This window comes from Carcharhinus amblyrhynchos, chromosome 22, assembly GCF_965287045.1.
Source record: "Carcharhinus amblyrhynchos chromosome 22, sCarAmb.v2.hapA, whole genome shotgun sequence".
Classification (NCBI taxonomy): domain Eukaryota; kingdom Metazoa; phylum Chordata; class Chondrichthyes; order Carcharhiniformes; family Carcharhinidae; genus Carcharhinus; species Carcharhinus amblyrhynchos.
This window is the reverse complement of record NC_137345.1, coordinates 46846951-46871612: the sequence shown is the minus strand read 5'-3', so window position 1 is coordinate 46871612 and position 24662 is coordinate 46846951. Positions and strand designations below refer to the sequence as shown.

Sequence of the window (24662 nt, the reverse complement as noted above, 5' to 3'; positions counted from 1 at the left end):
TCTGTTGTCTTATGGACCCAAGTTGGAAGGCACAGACTGGCAGTGCTCTGTAGATATCAGTGTTTCAGCCTCAACTGTTGACTATTTACTAATGATTTTGAGAACACAATAGACAGCCATCTATCCAAATTTGCCAAGAATGCACAGGTTAGTGACAAAGTCAGCTATGTAAACATGATGCAGAAAATAACAAAGACATTCAGAGATTAAACATAAAGGCAAACTGTGACAAATAGATTTCAATGCCAGCATGGATAGATCCAAGCTTTTTCTAAAATACTGCACAAATAGGAACAAAGGAGGTCCCAGGAGATTTAAGGATCTGTGTACATTGATCATTTAAATGGAGTAAACAAGTACAAATGAAAATCAAAGAGACCAAAGGATTGTTAGCCTTTATAACGCATGCTCGAATATAAAGGAAAGGAAGTCCTGCTATAACCAGGGTTAAACCACATCTGGAGTACTGTGCATAGTCTGGCCATCGGACTTTAGAAAGAAAATATTAGCCTTGGAAAGAATGCAGTGCAGATTCATCAGAATGTTACTAAGGGTTAGATTATGAGGAGAGATTGCATACACTGGGGTTATAGTCCTGAAATATAACACTTAGGGGTTATTTAATTGTGATTCTTTAAAGTTATTGAAATGAATTGATAGGGTAAAGTGAAACTTTATTTGCTGGTGGAGAGTTCGGGACAAGGGGACATAACTTTCAAATCACAGCCAGATAAATCAAGAAACATTTCTCCACATGAACAGTGGCAATGCTTTAGATACTAGATCTCTATTAATGTGAGCTCTATTAATAATTCTAAATTACAGATCAATATGGTTTTTTCTGGACAAATGGATAAAGGTACGGAGTTAGAATATGTGGATGGAGTTGAGATATTGATGCTGACAATTATTAAAGAGAAAGTTCTTTCAATGCAAAAGGATTGATGAACCAGAGAGCACAGATTGAAGGCGATTGATTAAAGAATCAGAGTAATGTAAGGAAAAGGTTAACGATGCAACAAGCAGCTTGGATTTGGAATCTAATGCCGGATAGAAAAGTGGATACTGATTTAATTGTAACATTCACAAAGCAATCGGACAGAGTCAAGAATTGTAGGGATGTGAGGAAAGAGTGAGTGAGGGGGGGGATCAAACTCTTCAAAGGAACCAGTACAGTATTGATGGACCAAATGGCCTTCTGTGCTGCACTAATTGACTGCTCCGTGATCTGGAATTGAAAACCATGAGTCAGTTCACTGGACAAGCCAAAGGGAAATGTTTATCCAAAAGCATATCAAAGGTGATGCAAATTGCCATTGATTCCAGAAAATGGGGATATGGGAGACTGAATCCAAATCAAATAACAGTTTAAATATTAATGCTTTGAAGTAAATATGAAAAACACTGCATATTGACAATGCATCCAAGTATCCAGATATAGTAGCTCCAAACCAACCAATACTGAAGCAATTGATAGCAATTTAAATTCAGAATCAATTTTAGAATCCTTACAGTGCAGAAGGAGGCCATTCAATCCATTGATACTACCCCAATTCTTATCCAGGCCCTATCCCTGAAACCCCACATATTTTATCCCACTGATTCCCCCTAGCCTATATATATATCCTGAGATACTCCCATGGCCAATTCACCTAACCCGCACATCTTTGGACTGTGGGAGGAAACCAGAGCACCCGAAGGATCTCTGAACTCCGTGGCCGGGACCTCGTCACCTCCCTCTGCGACTGGATCCTGAACTTCCTAACTCACAGACCACAATCAGTAAGGATAGGCAACAACACCTCCTCCACCATCATCCTCAACACCGGTGCCCCACAAGGCTGTGTTCTCAGCCCTGACTATACTCCTTATACACCTATGACTGTGCGGCCAAATTCCCTCTCCAATTCGATTTCCAAGGTTGCTGAAGACACCACCCTAGTGGGTCAGATCTCAAACAGTGACAAGACAGAGTACAGGAATGAGATAGAGAATCTGGTGAACTGGTGCGGCAACAATAAATTCCCCCTCAATGTCAACAAAATGAAGGAGGTCGTCATCGACTTCAGGAACCATAAAGGAGAACATGCTCCTGTCTACATCAATGGGGACAAAGTAGAAAGGGTCGAGAGCTTCAAGTTTTTAGGTGTCCAGATCACCAAGAACCTGCTGACACTATAAGAAAGCCCAACAGTGCTTCTATTTTCTCAGAAAACTAAGGAAATCTGCTGAGTCTAAGTTTTTTTTTACTCATTCGTGGGACACGGGCATCGCTGGCTGGCCAGCATTTAATGGTAACTAGAGATGGGTAATAAATATCAGCCAGCTAGCAATGCTCATGTCCCATTAAAGAATTTGAAAAAAAACTTACACTCAGCAGATTGGAATCGAGACTTGCCAGGAGGTACTGCCAGAATCACTAGGGTAAAATGCAACGAGTCGTTTAAAAGTCCATTAAGTTGGCGGGACTGGAAAATCCCACCATTCGGAGGGGCTGTAAAATTCTGCCCTTACCCAAGGAAGAGGAGGTTGGGGGAAGCCTGCAGTTGGAACACAGCCAGTTGCTGATCAGAAACACCAGATTGTAGGATCATCCACTTATTTTCCAATAGTACAAAATCCTTTTTTCCTTCGCCTTCTCATAGATCACAGAATCCCTACAGTGCAGGAAGCGGCCATTTGACCCATTGAGCCTGAGTCAACAACAGTCCCACCCAGATCCTATCCCTATAACCCCACATATTTATGCTGCTAATTTACCATGGCACTAAGGGGCAACTTAACAAGGTCAATCCACCTAACAGCACAATTCTGGACTGTGGGAGGAAACCCACGCAGACACAGGGAAAATGTACAAACTCCACACAGGCAGTCACCCGAGGCTGGAACTGAACTCTGGCACTGTGAGGCAGCAGTGCTAACCACTGTGCCATCCTTTTAACTCTCTCTCACAGGGTTGCCTCCAATGATTGGGTGATGGCACATAATCCAAATCTGAATTGACCCAGTGCTAACGCTGTAGGTTAAACTGGAACTTTATTCCTGTGGGTGGACATTTTACCCTCTGTCCTTGACACTGCCATTAAATTTAAACATGCTTCTGCCAGGGTCACCCAGTGCCAGGTTCACCTTCCCTGTCCGTACAAGCAAGCAATGTGTTTTCACAAGTCAACAATCCGGCGTTCTCGCGGCAATGGGCAAGGTTATTGGTCAGATCCAGGAATTTCCCACCTCACGTATTGAAACAGAACAGACTGATCAACAACGCAAACTGGCCAAGGCAGAGATACCTGCGAAACCTCTCCTTCCTCACACCAACATGAATTAAACTTGGGCAGCACGGTGGCACAGTGGTTAGTGCTGCTGCTTCACAGCTCCAGGGACCTGGGTTCGATTCCCGGTTTGGGTCACTGTCTGTGTGGAGTTTGCACATTCTCCCCGTGTCTGTGTGGGTTTCCACCGGGTGCTCCGGATTCTTCCCAATAGTCCAAAGATGTGCGGGTTAGGCTGATTAGCCATGCTAAAGTTGCCCTTTAGTGTCCTGAGATGCATAGGTTAGAGGGATTAGTGGGTAAGATGTGTAGGGATATGGGGGTAGGGCCCCAAAGTCCTATTAATGTGCCACCTGGCCCATGGTACTTTTTAAAAATTAATTAGCGGGATGTGGGCCTTGCTGGCTGGGCCCGCATTTATTGCCCGTCCCTAATTGCCCTCGAATGAGTGGCTTGTTAAGCCATTTCAGAGATTATGTTAAGAGTCAAACACATAACTAAGGGCCTGGAGTCACATGTAGGCCAGACCAGGTAAGGACGGCAGATTTCCTTCCCTAAAGGACATTAGTGAACCAGATGGGTTTCGACAACAATTGACAATGGTTTCATAGTTATCATTAGACTTTTAATTCCAGATTTTTATTGAATTCAAATTACCACCTGCAATGGTAGATACCACAAAGGGTCGTAAATATAGCCCACTCAATCATGTAAACCAGCCTCCCATCCATTGACTCTGTCTACACTTCCCGCTGCCTCGGCAAAGCAGCCGGCATAATTAAGGACCCCACACACCCCGGACATTCTCTCTTCCAGCTTCTTCCATCGGGAAAAAGATACAAAAGTCTGAGGTCACGTACCGACCGACTGAAGAACAGCTTCTTCCCTGCTGCTGTCAGACTTTTGAATGGACCTACCTCGCATTAAGTTGATCTTTCTCTACACCCTCGCTGTGACTGTAACACTACATTCTGCACTCTCTCCTTTCCGTCTCTGTGAATGGTATGCTCTGTCTGAATAGCGTGCAAGAAACAATACTTTTCACTGTATACTAACATACGTGACAATAATAAACCAAGTCAAATTCAAAAGGAATGGAAGTTGGGTCACCAGAGCATGACCCTGGGGCTCTGGATTATTAGCCCAATGACAACGTCACTACGCCACTACATAATTGCTCTTCTAGAGGTACATTTGCTGTTATATTTCTTGTACCTGGTCTGTGCGTATCTCTTTGCTTCCTCTTCCTGACGCGCAGTAACCTCGGCGTGAAGAGCTTCCTCGAGGAGTTTCTGCATGTCCTCCAGCTCACGAATCCGCTTCTTCTGACGGTCGGCCTCTGCCTCCTTCAGCACCATCTCCGCCTGCATACTGGCCCGAGCCTGAACAGGAACCACAGTTCACAGATTACAATGTAGGCCATGCCTGCCTGTGGCATGTAGCCTGAAATGACAAATTGACTCATCTTGTCGAAGTATTGGGACTTCTGATCACTGGGTTAGGTAGTGATCTGGTCTCAAGTCTTGTCTGACTGTTGGGATGAGAATTTTCTCTGCCTGCGAACCGCAAGAGCTCCTTTCTGAACTAACCCAATTCAGGCAGGTTGGCACAGTGAATAGCACTGCTGCCTCACAGCGCCAGGGGTTCGATTCTAGCCTCGGGTAACTATCTATGCGGAGTTAGCACATTCTCCCCGTGTCTGCGTGGGTTTCCTCCGGTTTCCTCCCACACTCCAAAGATGCACGGGTTAGGTTGATTGGCCATGCTAAATTGCCCCTTAGTGTCATGGGGGATTAGGAGGGTTAAAATGGCGGCGTGGGCTCGTTGGGCCTGTTTCCTGGGCTGTTTTTGTTCTTTGAATACATGGGGTTACGGAGATAGAGCCTGGGTGGGGGTGTTGTCACTGCCGGCTCGATGGATCTCCTCCTGAACTGTAGGGATTCTAAGATTTCAGTTCCTAATGGACACCTTATTTGCACAAATCTACTACAATTTCATTCAGAAGAAGCAAAGTTGATGCAAGCAATGAAAGAACAATTCAGCAGAGTATTTTTCTGAGACTGGGGCTGAGTAATATTGTGGAGAGTGAAAACAAGTGAAATGACCAACTTCTCAAGAAAATAAAAATAAAATTCCTCAAACATAGTGCAGAGTAAAGTGGGAGCCCAGCAAGAATATAAATGCACGACAAGCAGAATAAAAAGCAGAACAGACCTAACTGGCTGAAAATAACTATAGCCCTCATGCCTAGCTGATCACTGACATTGTTAGTGCTGAGTAATGGGTTTTGTTACAGATCGAGTATCCTTTATCCACCACTCAGGGCCCACCGCATCTGGATTTCTGATCACTTCAGTTATTGGAATCTGCGTACAAAACTTACACTACAATAGCCTTGGCTAGCTATAGCCCAGAGTAAATAAAATGGCTAAAGAAAGTAAGATGTATCATGGTATAATAAATACAGGGTAGCGGAAATAAGTTCCTTTTGACAGGTGCCTCAGTGACTAAAAGCAAATTACTGTGGATGCTGGAATCTGAAACCTGATTTGACAAAGGGTTGTCCGGACTCGAAACGTCAGCTTTCTCTCCTTACAGATGCTGCCAGACCTGCTGAGATTTTCCAGCATTTTCTCTTTTGGCCGCAGGTGGCTGTCTGCGTGGAGTTTGCACGTTCTCCCCATGTCTGCATGGGTTTCCTCCCCCGTTCCAAAGGTGGGGAGGTTGGGTTGATTGGCCTTGCTCAGTTGCCCCTTAATGTCAGGGGGGGGTTAGCCAGGTAAATGTAGGGGGTTTCGGGGATAGGGTTTGGGTGGGATTGCTGTCGGTGCAGGGTCAATGGGCTGAATGGTCTCCTAGCTGCACTGTAGGGATTCACCTCAAAAATCACAAGGTTAAAAGTGCAAACTGGACTCCCCACGCTGAAGATTGGCGAGGTTCGAATGAGGTCTTTGGATGTGTTTGGTTTGTGGGTTTACAGATAAAGGAAACTTGACCTGTATTACGTTTTTAACTCCTCCCCCTGCTGCCCACCCCCCCACAACCCCCACGAGGAATCTTTCACCACCCGGAGTTTCCTGTTCGCATTCACCAGCCTGATCCGGTCGATTTGACCTCTGACCTGTTCAGCTTGTTGGAGCTGGATCTCCAAGGCCCTCTGCATCTCCTCGTGCTGCTGCTTCCTTCGCTGTTCCTCCTCCTTGAGAAGTGTCTCTGCCTGGCGTTGGGCCTGAAGTGGAGCAGGAGAAAAATATCTCGTATTTTAGCACATCAGCTTCAATCATTTCAAACTAAATCTTGTCTCTCTTTCTTTTTAAGCACAACCCTATCACACAACACTGGCTTCAATAGCGCTGACGTGGAGATGCTGGCATTGGACTGGGGTGAACACAGCAAGAAGTCTCACAACACCAGGTTAAAGTCCAACGAGTTTATCTGGTAGCAAAAACCACAAGCTTCGTCAAGTAACTGGGAGCTCAGATCTCCACTCGCCTGATAACAGGGCAGCAAGTGCTCTGAAAGCTAGTGGTGTCTGCTGCCAAATAAACCTGTTGGACTTTAACCTGGTGTGAGACTCCTTACTGCATTAATAACACTGCCCAGGGCCTGTATCCTGGTCAGCATCATACTTTCCTAGGCCCCGCAGTTCCACATGTTATCAATCAGATCCAACCCCAAAAGAGGGAAGGGAAGGCCATAGAAGAAGGATGAATGACATCTTACAGAAACGTTAACTTATAAAGTAAAGTTTATTTATTAGTCACAAGTAGGCTGACATTCACACTGCAATGAAGTTACTTTGAAAATCCCCCCAGTCGCCACACTGTGGCGCCTGTTTGGGAGGGAGAATTTATCACGGCCAAGTCACCTAAGCGGCACATCTTTGGGCTATAGGGGAAACCGGAGCGCCCGGAGGAAACCCACGCAGGCACAGGGAGACTGTGCAGGCACAGGGAGACTGAGACACAGGCAGTGACCCAAAATGGGAATCGAACCCGGGTGCTCGGTGCTGTGAGGTAACAGTGCTAACCACTGTGCCACTTGAAGAGTCATTTCACTGCCTTTAGACATAGTGTTTTCAAGCTAAAAAGCAGGTCCAATACAGGCTAGGCCACAGCATTAGACACTCTGAAATGTGTGGATCATAAGATGTCGGAGCTGAAGTAAACGATTCGGCCCATCAGGTCTGTTAGAGTCATTGAGTCATCGAGGTTTACAGCACGGAAACAGGCCCTTCGGCCCAACTTGTCCATGCTGCCCAGCTTTTACCATTAAGCTAGTCTCAACTGCCTGTGTTTGGCCCATACCCCTCTATACCCATCACACTCATGTAACTGTCTAAATGCTTTTTAAAAGACAAAATTGTACCTGCCTCTACTACTGCCTCTGGCAGCTTGTTCCAGACACCACCCTCTGTGTGAAAAAATTGCTCCTCTGGACCCTTTTGTATCTCTCCCCCTGCACCTTAAACCTCTGCCCTCTAGTTTTAGACCCCCCTATCTTTGGGAAAAGATATTGACTATCTAGCTGATCTATGCCCATTATTTTATAGACCTCTATAAGATCACCCCTCAGCCTCCTACGCTCCAGGGAAAGTCTATTCCAGCCTCTCCTCATAACTCAAACCATGTTCCATCAGTCAATAAGATTATGATTGATCTGATAACTCTCAACTCCACTTTCCCACCTTATCCCCATAACAGTGGATTCCCTTACTGATTAAAAATCTGTTTATCTCAGCCTTGAATATCCTTAACAATCCAGCCTCTACAGACCTCTGTGGGAAAGAATTCCAGAGAGTCACTCGCCGGAATTCTACTGCCTCGTCCATTATGGAATCGGAGCAGGTGAAGATCGGACAATGGAAATGTCCATTGACCTCAGGTGAGAATTTCCAGTCTCGCTTGAGCGAGGCTGTAAAATCCCACCCACTACATCTGTTCAAAATGACTTTGAAATAAGATACTGTGATTAAAGCACTTGATGGAACATGTACAATTGGGCGAAGAGCTTTATTTAGCTAATGGTATTAAATTGGTTTAACTGAAGGCAAGATCAATGCCCTCTCCTCTCACCACGATGGCACAGTGGGTTAACGCTGCGGCCTCACAGCGCCAGGGACCCAGGTTCAATTCCAGCCTTGGGTCACTGTCTGTGTGGAGTCTGCACATTCTCCCCGTGTCTGTGTGGGTTTCCTCCGGGTGTTCCAGTTTCCTCCCATAGTCCAAAAATGTGCAAATTAGATGGACTGACCATGATAAATTGCCTTTCAATGTCCAAAGACATGTAGTTTAGGGGGATTAGCGGGTATAGGCCAGGGGTGAGCATAAAATGCTCTGTCAGAGAGTTGGTGCAGACTTGATGGGCCAAATGGCCTCCTTCTGCGCTGTAGGGATTCCGCAGATTCTGTCATTACCCTAACAAAAGATCTAGTCAATAACGGTCGTTTTTTCCCCCACTGTCAATCTTCTCTCTGACTCTTCAATCTGTGGGGATGAAAAATCAGTGAATACCAGATATCTCCAGGAACTCACTCACGTATGTTCATGTGTGAGGCCTGATTGTGTTGGCAGGTTATATATTGTGTGTGTGGAGGGTTGGGGGGGGTGGGTAACGGACTCCTTTGATGAGGCTCGTTAACAGATTGTCTTTCCTCTAATCCAGGAATCCAGAAGAAAACATCTGGATTGGTGGGTCTTGCTGTGGCCCAGAATCCTCAGCAGATACTGAGAATTTTGCACTCCAGAATTCTTGCAATCCACCCCTTAGGAAGGATGCCGAACAGACCATGGATGGAAGGTTTAACTTGGTGAAATTGGAGCATGATGCTTAAAAACTACAAGACCAAATCAACAGTGGGCAGGCAGATAGAGGAAGTCATTTCACAGACTCAAAATGAACTTCCTCAAGCGTATGAAGTGGAAGTTCTGGGAACTAGTAACAGTAGAAGCCCTCACAATCAATGTAATGGCCAGTTTAAACTTTATATAAATTACACTGCTTAACTTGGCAAACCATAGTGTCTGTTCTATCATTCCAGCCAGTGGGAATGTTATTAAAAGGAATCCAGTGGCTATTTGTAACACTTGTCCAACAATCACCTCATTCAGCGCAGGCACAGTGAGCAAGTTAATACTTCCCTGGTCTGAATAATCTACTTCCTGGATAACCTCACTGCCACTTTGAGAAATTCTTGAAAAGCTACTTGGACACCTCAAAGTTGGTATTTATTCTGAAAGTCACAAGGAGGCGATGGCCTGGTGGTATTATCGCTAGATTATTAACTCAGCTAATGTTCCGGGGGCCTGGGTTCGAATCCTGCCAAGACATTTGATGGAATTTGAACTCAATAAAAAAAAACCTGGAATTAAGAATCTACTGATGAAGCCATTGTCGGAAAAACCCGTCTGGTTCCCTTTAGGGAAGGAAATCTGCCGTCCTTACCTGGTCTGACCTACATGTGACTCCAGAGCCACAGCAATGTGGTTGACTCTCAACTGCCCTCAAAGGGCAACTAGGAATGGGCAGTAAATGTTGGCCCAGCCAGCGACGCCCATGTCCCACGAATGAATACAACTAAAAAAACAGCCTCAATTTGACTGAATTGAAAGGTCACAGTAACATTTACAATCAGGTCTGGAGCTGATCAGCTGTACTGCCATCACAAAGACCATTGAGTTGTTATAATGGAGACATCTCGGTCCTTTTAAGTGGGATTCTTCCTAATTCTGGCGTTAAAGGAAATGGTATCTTGATTTTGTTGTCTATATTGTATCTGTATTGGAGCTGGCCAACAGCAAGAACATCACCCATGTGAACGTCATTGAGTACTGAAAGGGCAGAAACTTCTCCCAACTAAATATGGGGAAGACTGAGGCTTTCGATTCCCATTCCCCCCCATCCTGACCCCAGGCCTGTCCCTGGGAACGCTCTGAGACTGGGCCAGACATTTCACGAGCTGGGTGTCATATGTGGCATGGTGTTGAATGTCTGACCACATCACTGAGGCCTCCTATTTCCTCCTCCATAACAAAGAACAAGGCCCTTCAAGCCCTCCAAACCTGCACTGACCACACTGCCCGACTGAACTAAAGCCCCCTATCTTTCCGGGGACCATATCCCTCTATTCCTATCCTACTCATGTACTTGCCAAGATGCTGCTTAAAAGTCACTTTTGTATCCACTTCCACTACCTCCCCCAGCAGCGAGTTCCAGGCACCCATCTGTGTAAAAAATCTGCCTCATACATCTCCTCTAAACCTTGCCCCTCGCACCTGAAACCTGTGCTACCTTGTAATTGACTCTTTCACCCTGGGAAAAAGCTTCTGACTATCCACTCTGTCCAAGCCCCTCAATCTTGTAGACTTCTACCAGATTGCCCCTCAACCTCCATCGCTCCTGTGAGAACAAACCAAGTTTCTCCAACCTCTCCTCATAGCTAACACTGCTGGTCTCTCCGTCCCCTCCACCTGAGCTGCCAAAACCCTCATCCTTGCTTTTGTTTCCTCTGGACTTGACGATTCCAATGTTCTCCTGGCCAATCTCCCATCTTGCAGCTCCTGTAAACTGGAGAATATCCTGAGCCCTGTTCAGTTATCACTCCTGTATTTGCTGACTGACTTAGACACCCGGTTAAATGGCTTTAAAATTCTCTTCCTTGCTTCCAAATCCCCCCTGCGGCCTTCCCTCTCTCTGTAACCTCTGCCAGCTCTGCAAGCTTTGGAGGAATCTACTCTTTGCTGTTGGTTACAAGATGCTGTTTCCTTTACGCTCTGCCAACCGTTCTTACCTCTTTAAGTAATTCCAGCTCCTGTAGTTTCCTTTCCTTCTCTTCCTGGAGCTGTTTCAGTCTCTGGAGCTCCTCCTCTTTTGCGGCTTTCTGTTTCTCCCGCAGGGCGCGCTGGTCATGCCTCTTCTGTTTTAAATCTTTGTGCAAAGATTTCTTCCCTTCTGCCTGTAACCGAATTGCTGTCTGGATGGCTGAGGAAACAAAGATCAAAGGGAAATGAGACGCTAAATGTAGCCAGGCTCCTTAAAATCCAGGAGAGAAACGAGAGGAACTAAGGACATGTTCGTTCGAAGTGTTCCTGCCAGTGGGAAGGCCCATTGGTGCAGGCAGCACCTATCAGGTGGTTCTCAGCTACCTTCACAACGCAAATACATTCAAAATGGAGAACACGCTGGCTTCACAGAAATCAGGACGATATTTTCGACACATGTCCCCCCCCAACTCCATGTCACTATGGGCCTGGTGATACCCCACTGGGAAGGGGGGGCACCCCAACCCCTCAGCACAGAGGGGTACCCACCCCCACCACCACCACCAAAAGAACAAGCCACCCCTGCCACAACACACGGGCGCAATGGTGACCCGATTCCCACCCCTCTCCCTGCCAGTTGGAGGCCTCACCCACCCCTACAAGAGAGACGCTCCAATAATGGGGTCCCCTCAGGCACTGCACCCCCCCCTCCTCAGGGTGTCACTTCCAGTATGGCAGAGGCAAGGATGGCACCACCTGAGGTCACCTTGCCAAAAACGGTCTCCACTTTACCCAGGACAAGGAGGATCAGTCCAGCAACAAGACCACCATCCCCGGGGAGAGTTCCAAGGTCAACTTCTCCCCCCCCGCCCAGTCCGAGTCCACCCAATCCACAGATCTCTTGGCAGTGGCAGAGGGGCACATGGGCACAGAATTTACCAACTTGGTCCCCCCTTGGAGTTCACACCTGTCAGCAAATCCCACCTGCTGGGTGCCCTGTTGGAGGGAGCTGGGTGCCTCACATGAGGGTGTTGAGTTGAGCTTACAGCCTGATAACTGATCACTCATCACGTTCCAGCCACTCTGGTTAGGAACCTGTTTATGAGGATGGCGCCGTGGGCAGAGAGACTCCAACAGGTTTGATGCCTGGTGAGAATACCGTTCTTTGCCTAACGTCCAATTAAGCAGGCCGTTGAAATTCCAGACAGAGAATTGCTACCTATGTCCTTGCCTCCTCCCTTATTGATCCTGAGGCGGTATCTCATTGTTGGTGTCCTGTCACATGTACACGGACAGCCTTCTGTCACTGATCAGCATGGAGTGTAATGGACTATTCCATCAACTATTCATGGGCGAGAGGTGAAACTTAGAGGCAATCCCAGTGCTACTTTCACATGGTGTTTCTACACATCTTCCTGCTGATAGCCAAGCAGAATGAGAACTGTGGCTAATACTGTCCTGCTCCCTGATCAGGGAGATCGAGTACAATGCTTCTCCGATGTAAGCACGTAGTGTAAGGCTGTTTGTATCTTTGCAACCACACACTGGGATGTGTACTTTGAGAAAGGGGAGGGGATGCATTTGACCAAAAATATAGAGCTAAAATTGAGTGCAATTTTAGTTTTGTTTGGAACTAAAAGTTATCAGATAACACTCGACCTACTGAATGACAGAGGGATGCCAGCTGAGTTCTGGGCTATTGATGGATAACTTTGCACCAAAACCCCTTAACAAAATTATCTAAATGCAATCTTGTGGGTGCATTTTGAGTAAATAACATTTATCGTCAGTTAATCCTACTACCTGTTGTCCACTCCTGTCGCTGCTTTGTGTCCGACGCACTCATTTCGTAAGTTCTTGATGGTGTCTTTACACAGAACATGCACCTCTTCCCATCTCGGTCCGATAGAATCTTAAAAATAAATGCACAAATAATGATGTCTATTTGAATTCCAAATCTGTGGCAGAATTTCCTGCCAATTAATATCAAGTGCAAATCCTGTAAGCAATGAAACGTCAGTAAACCAGGCTCACCTCCACACAGCAGTTCCTGTCCAGGGCGATACAGCCTTTCCTTTCTTTCCGATCTTCACTCACATAGTAGCTGAGGATACTTGGTTTGAGGATGAACCAACGCTCAGTCCAGTTGCGCCTTAACTGACCCTTCTTCCATAAATAGCCCTGGCACAACACAGGAAGGTGGAACCAGATCAGAAATAAAAAACAGTTATTGTTTTAAAAACAGTTATTGTTGTTGCTATTCACTCATGGGACGTGGTGATGGTATAAGTAAGAATACACACAAGATAAATCAAATATACCTTCTGATTTGATTTTGTTTGACTTGATTTGATTTATTATTGTTGCAGGTGTTGGTAGACAATGAAAAGCATTGTCTCTTGCACACTATACAAAACATACCATTCATAGAGAAGGAAAGGAGAGAATGCAGAATGTAGTGTTACAGTCACAGCTAGGGTGTAGTGAAAGATCAGCTTAATGCAAGGTAGGTCCATTCAAAAGTCTGACATCAGTAGGGAAGAAGCTGTTCTTGAGTCGGTTGGTACGTGACCTCAGACTTCTGTATATTTTTCCCAACAGAAGAAGGTGGAAGAGAGAACGTCTGGGATATGTGGGGTCCTTAATTATGCTGGCTGCTTTGCCGAGGCAGTGGGAAGTGTAGACAGAGTCAATAGATGGGAGGCTGGTTTGTGTGATGGATTGGGTTACATTCACAACCTTTTGTAGTTTCTTGTGGTCTTGGGCAGAGCAGGAGCCCAGACCAAGCTGTGACACAACCAGAAAGAATGCTTTCTATGGTACATCTGTAAAAGTTGGTGAGGATTCATAGTGGAGGTTCAGTGAATCCTAGAGTAAAGTTCCTTTTAGTTTTGTCATTAATCCCTAGTGGGTGGATTTTAGAATAACTCTTATGCAATTATGTTTTTTTATGCCTTCATTTCCAAAATCACAGAATCACAATCATTACAGCAGAGAGGGTGGTCATTTTGCCCACTGTGTATAAGCCAAATCTCCGTAGGATCAACTCACCTTGATTTGCCCCATTCTCCCAATGGTCCTGTACACTTTTCCTTTTCAGATAACAATCCCAATTCTGCTCATTTATTTTCAACTGGGGCACGAGAATAATTGAACATTTTGCCCATATCCTGCACAGCTCTGCTCCCAATGGCAAGTGCTACCTTCCATTCATGACAAAACTGCAGTCATGGAATGTCGGAATGCAGGAATGTGAATCCAACTGCTGTGCTTGTGGCTCAGATAAAGGTGCAGAAAGAGTTGTGGAATAAACCAAAAATAGACATAGCGTCTTTGTTAAATAAGAGGTTTGTGCCACACAGCTTAGTTACGCAGGACTGTTGTGCCGCATTGACTGTTCCCAGGGATGTGGCACTGAGGCAAACATCAACCGCAGCTGGAGGACCATAAAGTCAGTGCAAGGCGCTCTTCGGTCTGCCCGAAACCTGCTGTCCTTTCCGTACAAGGAGCTGCGTACGGCTGAGTGTTGCAGACTGGCACTAAAGTGTGAGGTTCAATGGGGAACAAGCTCACACCATGTAGCACAGGGCTGAAACCCATGTAAAACCCACTGGGCTGCAGGTAACAGACATGAAATATAAAATGTACACTGTAAATATAACTTGTAAGAGACTCACCAGCATATCACATACTGTTTCGGAAGATGGTAAATTGTAAACGTACTACCAGAAGGACGTGGATGCTTTGGAGAGGATGCAAAAAGGATTTACCAGGATGTCGCCTGGTGTGGAGGGTTTTAGGAATGAGGAGAGGCCGCATAAACTCAGATTGTTGTCACCAGAAAGATGAAGGCGGAGAGGTGACCTGATAGGACTGTATGAGAGGCAGTGATAGGGTGGAGAATCAGAGGCTTTTTCCCAGGGTGGATCACAAGAGGGCTCAGGTTTAAGGTGAAAGATGGTAGGTTTAGGGGAGGGTCTTTCACACAGAGGGTGCTGGGTGCCTGGAGCGGGCTGCCAGTGGAGGTAGTGGGTGCAGGCAGGTTAGCAATGCTCAAGGTGGGTCCTGAACAGGAGGTGAAGAGAGAGATACAAACTGTGTATCAGCACAGGCTTGGTGGGTCAAAGAATTGTTCCTGCGCTTTATCATTCATTACTCTTCGTATTGTACTTTGCATTTAGCCAAATTTGAACTATTAGGAAATGTACTCTGACTATTTTTTATGAAGTTCATTTTCTGAAAAACAAAATTCCAAACCTGAAAGACACATACCTGTTTAAGCACATCCTCAATGATTTCTTGATAGACTTCCTGCACTGCCATGGTAACCGTCTCTTTCTCAATCCCTCGGGTAAACCTGCCAGAGTTCACCAACTCCAGAAACACCCAGACTGTGATCCCGTTCTGCTGTAAGGGCTCCTGGGTGAAGTAATCATCCAGCTCCCCCGCGCACCACTCCACATTCATCTCGGTGCAGATCTTCTTCAGCAGATATTCCACCTACAGAAACAGCAACAAACATCACTCAGATACAAAGCTCTCGGTCAAAACACTGCCTTTCAGTCGGTCACACAGCACCAGATGGATCTCAGCCTTTTTTAATGCAGTGATAGCAGCAGAATGAACCGGATGACATTGTAGAATCTAAAATACAATTTTTACCAAAATTATTCTGACCTTCCCAACCCCTGGGTGTTGAGCAATTCTTTCTTACGTACAATTTTCATTTTAAGTTTTTTTTAAGTTAATTTTATTAGCGTCACAAGTAGGCTTACACTAACAATGCGATGAAGTTATTGTGAAAATCCCCTAGACCACACACTCCGACATCAGTTTGGGTACACTGAGGGTGAATTTAGTATGGCCAATGCACCTAACCAGCACCTCTTTCGGACTGTGAGCAGAAACTGGAACACCCAGAGGAAACCCACACAGACACAGAGAGAATGGGCAGACTCCGCACAGACAGTGACCCAAGCCGGGAATCGAACCGGGTCCCTGGCACTGTGGGGCAGCAGTGCTAACCACTGTGCCACCCCAATGGGATTGTTCTCCAGGTTCATTAGGCTTCTGAAAAAATGGTCTGATTAAAGATGTCAACCCATGTGTGTAACTGGCACGTCTGAGCAGTGATCCAGTCTCTGGTCACCCTATTATAGAAAGGATATTATTAAACTAGAAAGAGTGCAGAAAGGATTTACTAGGATGCTACCGGGACTTGATAGTTTGAGTTATAAGGAGAGGCTGAACAGACTGGGGCTTTTTTCTCTGGAGCGTAGGTGGCCTTATAGAGGTCTATAAAATACTGAGGGGCACAGATCAGCTAGATAGTCAATATCTTTTCCCAAAGGTAGGGGAGTCTAAAACTGGGGGGCACAGATTTAAGGTGAGAGGGGAGAGATACAAAAGTGTCCAGAGGGGCAATTTTTTCACACAGAGGGTGGTGAGTGTCTGGAACAAGTTACCAGAGGTAGTAGTAGAGGTGGGTACAATTTTGTCTTTTAAAAAGCGTTTAGACAGTTACATGGGTACGATGGGTATAGAGGGATATGGGCCAAATGTGGGCAACTGGGACTAGCTTAGTGGTTTAAAAAAGGGGTGGCATGGACAAGTTGGGCCAAAGGGCCTGTTTCCTTGCTGTAAACCTCTAAGACTCTAGGTGTGCTTTTGGAGGAGGCACTGAAGGGTAGGCCCAACTTTAAAACCCCTCCCCATCTTGCCCAATTCCCCCCGACCCCCTCTCCTCCTCCCCCACCTCTCACATCCCACTCAGCTACAAACTCTGCCTCGTGCTCCAGAGTTGAGCAGCCTTTTCCCGTTTTTGGGAATTGTGGCTGCACCCTGGCATGTCAGTACCGATATTCCCGGACCAGTAGGAAAGTGTTCAAATGGTCCAACATCATGAGGCACCTTGTTCCTGCACAAGGTATCTAACAGTGATGACACTGCCTGGGAAACATGTTAACAACCCCATTCATTAAGGTTTGATGGGAATATTTTCATACAGAGTACAATACCCACAAGAAAGGGTAATCTGTCTGCTACAGTACATTCTGCTGAAATTATTTTTCTATTGGGTCTCTGGTCAACGTGAGGATGTTGGAAGTCTACAGGCTCAGAGCATCCCTCCATCCCCAAACTAAATTCTGAATCATCAAAATGTTTGACTCAAATAAAAAGTGGATTTTGATAGATGGGTGCAGAGAAAATCTCTCCCATTGTGGGGAACAGCATTGGCCCTCAATATAACACAGTCATGAAGAAATTCAACAGGGAATTCAAAAGAAATTTCTTTACCCAGGGAGTGGTGAGAATGTGGAACCTGCCACCACAAGGAGTGGTTGAACTGAGTAGTGTCGCAGTTAAGGGGAAGTTAGACAAACGTTTGAGGGAGACGGAAATCGACGGTTACGCTGATAGATGCAAAAAGATGGGAGGAGACTCAAATGGGGCATAAACACTCGCTGGCGTGCGCCAAACAGCCTGTTTCTGTCTCACACACCCTGTGAACATGCTGAAAATTTAGCAGATCAGTCACAACCTGTGGAGAGCAGAGAGGGTTCCTGTTTTAAGAGTGGCCTCTTGGCAAAATTGGAGGATTTTACAGGTGGACGACAATTAAAAAGGATCAGAACAAAGGGAAAGAGAGTTCAGGTTGTCAAAGAATGGCAAAAAAGATACAAACTAAAGTCATGGTTGAAGATCAGAACAAAAAAGGTGATTGCTTGCAAAACTATCACCAAAGCGGAGTGTTTGGATTCTCTTGTTGGAGACTAACACTTGTGCAGCGCAAACATTACTGCCACTTATCAGCCCCTAGCTGAATGTTAAAACTTCACTTACTAAATAGGGATTGTGCGTGTAAATAATTAAACACTGTAACAACAACTAGATCCAAGCTTTCAAGTATTTCTCAGCAAGTACCTCAAATGTAACAGGAAGTGTGGTTTCAGAGGCAGCGCTAATTCAACTGGTTACAACAGCACCAGTTTCCGCACCTACCTGCTTCAATAATGCTGGTTCAAATCTGAAGTATAACCAGACTTGAGACCCCAGTAGTATAGGGGCAAAGAAGATTGACTCAATGATCAGTGAAGCAGAACAACAGTGTGTTTTGTGAGTGTGTGAGAGCATGGGAGAGCGTGGGAGAGGGTGGGAGAGGGTGCGAGAGCGAGTGAGAGGGTGCGAGAGCGAGTGAGAGGGTGCGAGAGCGAGTGAGAGGGTGCGAGAGCGAGTGAGAGGGTGCGAGAGCGAGTGAGAGGGTGTGTAGAGTTAGGATTAAAGAACATCAGCTCTGATGAAGGGTCACCCAGACTCGAAATATTGGCTCTACTCTGTCTCCACGGATACTGTCAGACCTGCTGAGATTTTCCAATATTTTCAGCTTTCCTTTCGGATTCCGCAGTAATTTGCTTTTACATTTAACGTGTTAATGAATGGAGAATTGAATTTTAATGATGTTGATTGAGGGATTAACCCTGTCCAGGCAACCTGTGATAACTCCCTTCTCTTTAAAGTAATCCCATGGGAATCCCTTCCATCCCCCCCCGGAATGTAGACGGGGGGACCCCATTTTACAAGTGCTGAGTGGATTTGAAACTGGGAGTGTCTCAGATCCGACTTTTAGACCCATTCTCGGGCTCCCTCATACGCACTCTGCCTGCAAAAATATCAGCGATTCCGAATCGCGCTGCACAAGCCTGTGGGCGGGGCTTAACGCACCCAAAATCCTGCAGCTCTGATTGGCCCCTCCAACTGCGCATGTGCAGAAAAAAAATGATAGAATGTGGCTCCCTTGCCATCACCCTCCCGGGGTGGATAATACCTCCCTCTGGACCCCACAGACATTGCCCCACCCCCACAACATTACTGACCCCCTTATCCCCCCACTCCCCCCTCTCCACCAAGACTTTTGTGGAGCGTGTGTGTTTCATGCCAATTCTGGATTGGCGAACACTGTGGTAAAGGGGGGGGGAGTGCCGGTGAGGTTGGGTGTGCAGCCCATTCATTCAAATTAAATGCACGCAAATGTATTTAAATGGCCGCTGTGTGCATTTTGGACGCGGTCCCCATCGCGGCCACTTTTGGCTCTTGGTAAAAGGGGGAATGGGTGCAGAGGTGGGCACAGATCACGTTACTCGCCTCACGCCTGACATTACCAAGTTTTTGTGCCCAAAAACGGGTACAACTTGATGGTAAAATTGGGCCCAGGGCCTCACTGTATTAAAAAAAAGCAGATATCCAGCAGTGCCGTGCAGCACTCCTCCAGCACTGCGCTGAACAGTCAGCCTTAGATTTTTGGAGCTTACACATTCTCAACTGAGACAGGAATCTGGAACCTTGGGACACAAAGGGGAACGTGGGACCCTCTCGTCCCTTTATATTCATCTTCATGAGCTGCGGGGACAGGCATGCGTACAGCTCCCTCAAGCAGTGCAGGAAACCACAAACATGAATAAACTGTGAATTTTACTTTAAGTGGACAAATTCCCCTGCAACTCAATTTTCAAGTTTGCTGACGACACCATCGTAGTGGGTTGGATCTCGGACAATGACGAGACAGAGTACAGGAACGAGACAGAGAATCTGGTGAACTGGTGCGGAGACAATAATCTCCCCCTCAATGTCAACAAAACAAAGGAGATTGTCATCAACGTCAGGAAGTGTAAAGGAGAACATGTCCCTGTCCACATCAATGGGGAAGAAATAGAAAGGGTGAGAGCTTCAAGTTTTTAGATGTCCAAATCACCAACAATCTGTCTTGGTCTCCCCAAAGCCTCTACTTTCTCAGAAGACTAAGGAAATTTGGCATGTCAGCTACAACTCTCACCAACTTCTACAGATGCACCACAGAAAGCATTCTTTCGGGCTGTATCACAGCTTGGTATGGGCTCCTGCTCTGCCCAAGACTGCAAGTAACTACAAAAGGTTGTGAATGTAGCCCAATCCATCACGCAAACCAGCCTCTCACCCATTCATTCTGCCTCCAATTCCTGCTGCCTTGACAAAGCAGCCAGCATAATTAAAGAACCCACGCACCCCGACATTCTCCCTTCCACCTTCTTCCTTCAGGGAAAAGATGCAAAAGTCTAAGATCACGTACCAACCAACTCAAGAACAGCTTCTTCCCGCCAACTGTCAGACTTTTGAATGGACTTACCTCGCATTGAGTTGATCTTTCTCTACACCCGAGCTATGACTGTAATACTACATTCTGCACTCTCTCATTTCCTTCTCTATGAGCAGTATGCTTTGTCTGTATAGCACACAAGAAGGCACAATGCTTTATCAGCCTTCACAATCAGTAATTGTGCTTCAAATTGATAGACTGGTCATAAATGTGTGTGTCAATTTTGTTTCTTTATCATGAGACAAGTTCCCTTATATCTGCCTGAAAAATAACAATGTTCTCCCAGTAGACAGTCAGTCAATGTAGGATTATCGGCGACTGACAAGAAAAGAAATGAGGCCCAGTTGGTAGCTACAGTCCAAGTAGCTGGCTTTAAGCAGCGTTAAGTGCTATCTTACTGAAAGCATAGTAGTTTGCTTTCCCAAGAATACCGCAGTGTAAAATGTGGAAGTAGGGGGTTTCCCTTGAACCGGGTCAGTAGGCGGTTTTGGTCGAGCAGAAGTACCATGGAAGGTTTGGGAGCTGGGAGGCTGGCAGCTGGAAAGGCATGAGCACTGGGAGCAGCTGTGAACAGGGATAGAGGTTTGGGAATGGCACTGAGTGAAAGGGGGAAAGAGGAAGGGGGGAAAGGGGAGAGGGGAGAGGGGAGAGAGGGGAGAGGGGAGAGAGGGGAGACGGGAGAGGGGGGAGGGGGGAAAGGGGGAGGGGGAAAGGGGGAGGGGGGAAAGGGGGAGGGGGGAAAGGGGGAGGGGGGAAAGGGGGAGGGGGGAAAGGGGGAGGGGGAAAAGGGGGAGGGGGAAAAGGGGGAGGGGGAAAAGGGGGAGGGGGAAAAGGGGGAGGGGAAAAGGGGAGGGGGGAAAGGGGAGGGGGGGAGTGGGGACTGGGGGGAATGGAGGAGGGGGAAGTGTGTGGGGGATGGGGGAGTTATACTCGAGATGGGGGAGTTGGTGGGGGAGGGAGGAGTTGGGGGAATGGAGGAGGGGGGAATCATGGGGGACGGGGAGCTGGTGGGGGAGGGGAAGTTTGGGGAATGGAGGAGGGGGGAGTTGGGGGGGAATGGAGGAGGGGGGAGTTGGGGGGGATGGGGGAGGGGAGGGATGGGGGAGGGGGGAGTTGGTGGGGGACAGGGAGGGAGAAGTTGGTGGGGGATGGGGGAGGGGGGAGTTGGTGGGGGATGGGGGAGGGGGGAGTTGGTGGGGGACAGGGAGGGAGAAGTTGGTGGGGGATGGAGGAGGGGGAAGTTGGTGGGGGATGGAGAAGTTGGGGGGGTGTTAGGGGTTCGGGGAGGAGCAAGCAGTGGGCAGGCACGGAGAAGGCCAGCGGGCAGGCACGGAGAAGGCCAGTGGGCAGGCACGGGGAAGGCCAGCGGGCAGGCATGGGGAAGGCCAGCGGGCAGGCACGGAGAAGGCCAGCGGGCAGGCACGGAGAAGGCCAGTGGGCAGGCACGGGGAAGGCCAGTGGGCATGGGGAAGGCTCAAACAGCAGCAAGGTTACTCACTATGGTTGGACCTGGAAATGTGATTGGACGCCATCTGATCAGGTGACAGCTCATCACACCCAATCATGAGGTTTGATGACAGCATTGCCTTCCAGATTCATTATCTGGTTTAATCTCACCAAACTGGAAATATGATTATCATTATTTATAATGAGATTGAAAACAATTTATGGAATAAGGAAAGAACATAAAAGCAGAAAAGAATATCAGGGTAAGGTAAAGCTTAAATTAAAAACATTTCTGCGATGTTACTACAATAGCAACTACAATGAGTGACACCAAATCAGCTGATTCAACAAAAATATTGAAGTAACTCCTAACTTAAGTTTTCAGACAAGTTTTAACTTTTGATAATAAACAGTAAACTCTCTCTCCCCACTTTGTGTCTCTCTCTCCCTCTCCCCAGTTTGTGTGCCTCTCTCTCCCCAGTTTGTTTCTCCATGAGGTTGTGTGTGTGTCTCTCTCCTCCCTATGCTGAGTGTGTGAGTGTGAGGGTCTGAGTGTCTGTGTGGATATGAAATGGTAATGGTTTCTCTCCCACTGATGCTGCCAGACCTGCTGAGTCTCCCAGCATGGCCCCATTGTATTGTACTGAGCAACTACACTGCTATCTTCAAAAAGATGTACTATTACAGATGGGTGCATGTTCCAAATGGAATATTACACTGTCTGAATGCTGCTGCTGTACATCAGGGTATCCCACTGAACTGAGAGACGTTTCAGAGTGAATTTGTTGTCATCCCATCAGACTGGAACAGAAACTGTAATCAGTAATGGGGGCTGGCTATGTGTTCTTTGGCTTGGCGGGGGAGGACTACCCTCTGCTGAAGTTAGTGTAACAAAACACTCCTGTACAAAGAAGACATTTTCAAAGACTTCTGAAGGGATACACATCATTAGGAGCATGGGGTGAGCAAGATGCTGGGTGTGTGATTACCCCAGCACTGTGGAACAAGGTGCTGAGTGTGTGATCTATCCCAGTTCTCTGGAACAAGGTGCTGGGTGTGTGATCTATCCAAGCACTGTGGAACAAGGTGCTGAGTGTGTGATCTATCCCAGCACTGTGGAACAAGGTGCTGAGTGTGTGATCTATCCCAGTTCTGTGGAACAAGGTGCTGGGTGTGTGATCTATCCCAGCACTGTGGAACAAGGTGCTGAGTGTGTGATCTATCCCAGTTCTGTGGAACAAGGTGCTGGGTGTGTGATCTATCCCAGCACTGTGGAACAAGGTGCTGAGTGTGTGATCTATCCGAGCACTGTGGAACAAGGTGCTGAGTGTGTGATCTATCCCAGTTCTGTGGAACAAGGTGCTGAGTGTGTGATCTATCCAAGCACTGTGGAACAAGGTGCTGAGTGTGTGATCTATCCCAGTTCTGTGGAACAAGGTGCTGAGTGTGTGATCTATCCCAGTTCTGTGGAACAAGGTGCTGAGTGTGTGATCTATCCGAGCACTGTGGAACAAGGTGCTGGGTGTGTGATCTATCCCAGTTCTGTGGAACAAGGTGCTGAGTGTGTGATCTATCCCAGTTCTGTGGAACAAGGTGCTGAGTGTGTGATCTATCCGAGCACTGTGGAACAAGGTGCTGAGTGTGTGATCTATCCCAGTTCTGTGGAACAAGGTGCTGAGTGTGTGATCTATCCCAGTTCTGTGGAACAAGGTGCTGAGTGTGTGATCTATCCCAGTTCTGTGGAACAAGGTGCTGAGTGTGTGATCTATCCCAGCACTGTGGAACAAGGTGCTGAGTGTGTGATCTATCCGAGCACTGTGGAACAAGGTGCTGAGTGTGTGATCTATCCCAGTTCTGTGGAACAAGGTGCTGAGTGTGTGATCTATCCGAGCACTGTGGAACAAGGTGCTGAGTGTGTGATCTATCCCAGTTCTGTGGAACAAGGTGCTGAGTGTGTGATCTATCCCAGTTCTGTGGAACAAGGTGCTGAGTGTGTGATCTATCCCAGTTCTGTGGAACAAGGTGCTGAGTGTGTGATCTATCCCAGCACTGTGGAACAAGGTGCTGAGTGTGTGATCTATCCCAGCTCTGTGGAACAAGGTGCTGAGTGTGTGATCTATCCCAGCACTGTGGAACAAAGTGCTGAGTGTGTGATCTATCCCAGCTCTGTGGAACAAGGTGCTGAGTGTGTGATCTATCCCAGTTCTGTGGAGCTCCTACAAGTCAAAGCTGCATTCCTCAGCAAATACAGAAAAAAAGTTCTAAATTCATAGAATCCGACACTGCAGAAGTTGGCCATTCGGCCCATTGAACCTGCACTGACCACAATCCCACCCAGGTCCTATCCTGTGACCCACATATTTACCCTAGCTCGTCCCCTTGACACTCAGGGCCAATGTAGCACGGCCAATCCATCTAACCCACACAGCTTTGGAGTTTCATTGAGGGAAACCTAACGAACAACATCATCATTAATGTAGAAAAACAACCCAGTGCCATTTACAGAAAATCTGACCAAAACGGGCTTGAGCTAAACAGGGGATATTAGAGGGGATGACTGAACTCTACTCAGAGTGCCGGGTTTTAAGGATGAGAGGGATGTGAAGAGGCAGCTTGGTTTAGGAAGGGGTGTTCAGAGTGAGGCCTGGCTGGCTAAGATACGGCTGTTAATATTGGGAATGAGAGCGTCACAGAATCATCAGCGCCAATCACGTGTTTCCTGTGGTGGAAGGGGGGGAGAGAGAGGGGAGGGGGGAGAGAGAGAGAGAAGGGGGGGAGAGAGAGAGAGAAGGGGGGGAGAGAGAGAGGGGGGGAAGGGGGGAGAGAGAGGGAAGGGGGAGAGAGAGGGAGGGAAGGGGGGGGAGAGAGAGAGGGGGAAGGGGGGAGAGAGAGAGAAGGGGGGAGAGAGAGAAGGGGGGGAGAGAGAGAGGGGGAAGGGGGGGAGAGAGAGAGGGGGAAGGGGGGGAGAGAGAGAGGGGGAAGGGGGGGAGAGAGGGGGAAGAGGGGGAGAGAGAGAGGGAAGGGGGGGAGAGAGAGAGAGAAGGGGGGGAGAGA

The 24662-nt window shown here is 47.2% G+C and overlaps 1 protein-coding gene across 1 annotated transcript in view; it reads right to left on the bottom strand.

The window, feature by feature from the left end:
* Positions 1 to 24662, bottom strand: part of LOC145357118 (differentially expressed in FDCP 6 homolog) — a 156605-nt gene that overhangs the window by 15994 nt on the left and 115949 nt on the right. The window contains exons 4-9 of the mRNA XM_080210267.1: positions 15305 to 15532; positions 13067 to 13213; positions 12836 to 12944; positions 11062 to 11252; positions 6394 to 6501; positions 4488 to 4654 (exon numbers count right to left, since the gene is read on the bottom strand). Coding sequence (XP_080066393.1) covers positions 4488 to 4654; positions 6394 to 6501; positions 11062 to 11252; positions 12836 to 12944; positions 13067 to 13213; positions 15305 to 15532 — 950 coding nt within the window. The remainder of the gene's footprint in view (positions 1 to 4487; positions 4655 to 6393; positions 6502 to 11061; positions 11253 to 12835; positions 12945 to 13066; positions 13214 to 15304; positions 15533 to 24662) is intronic.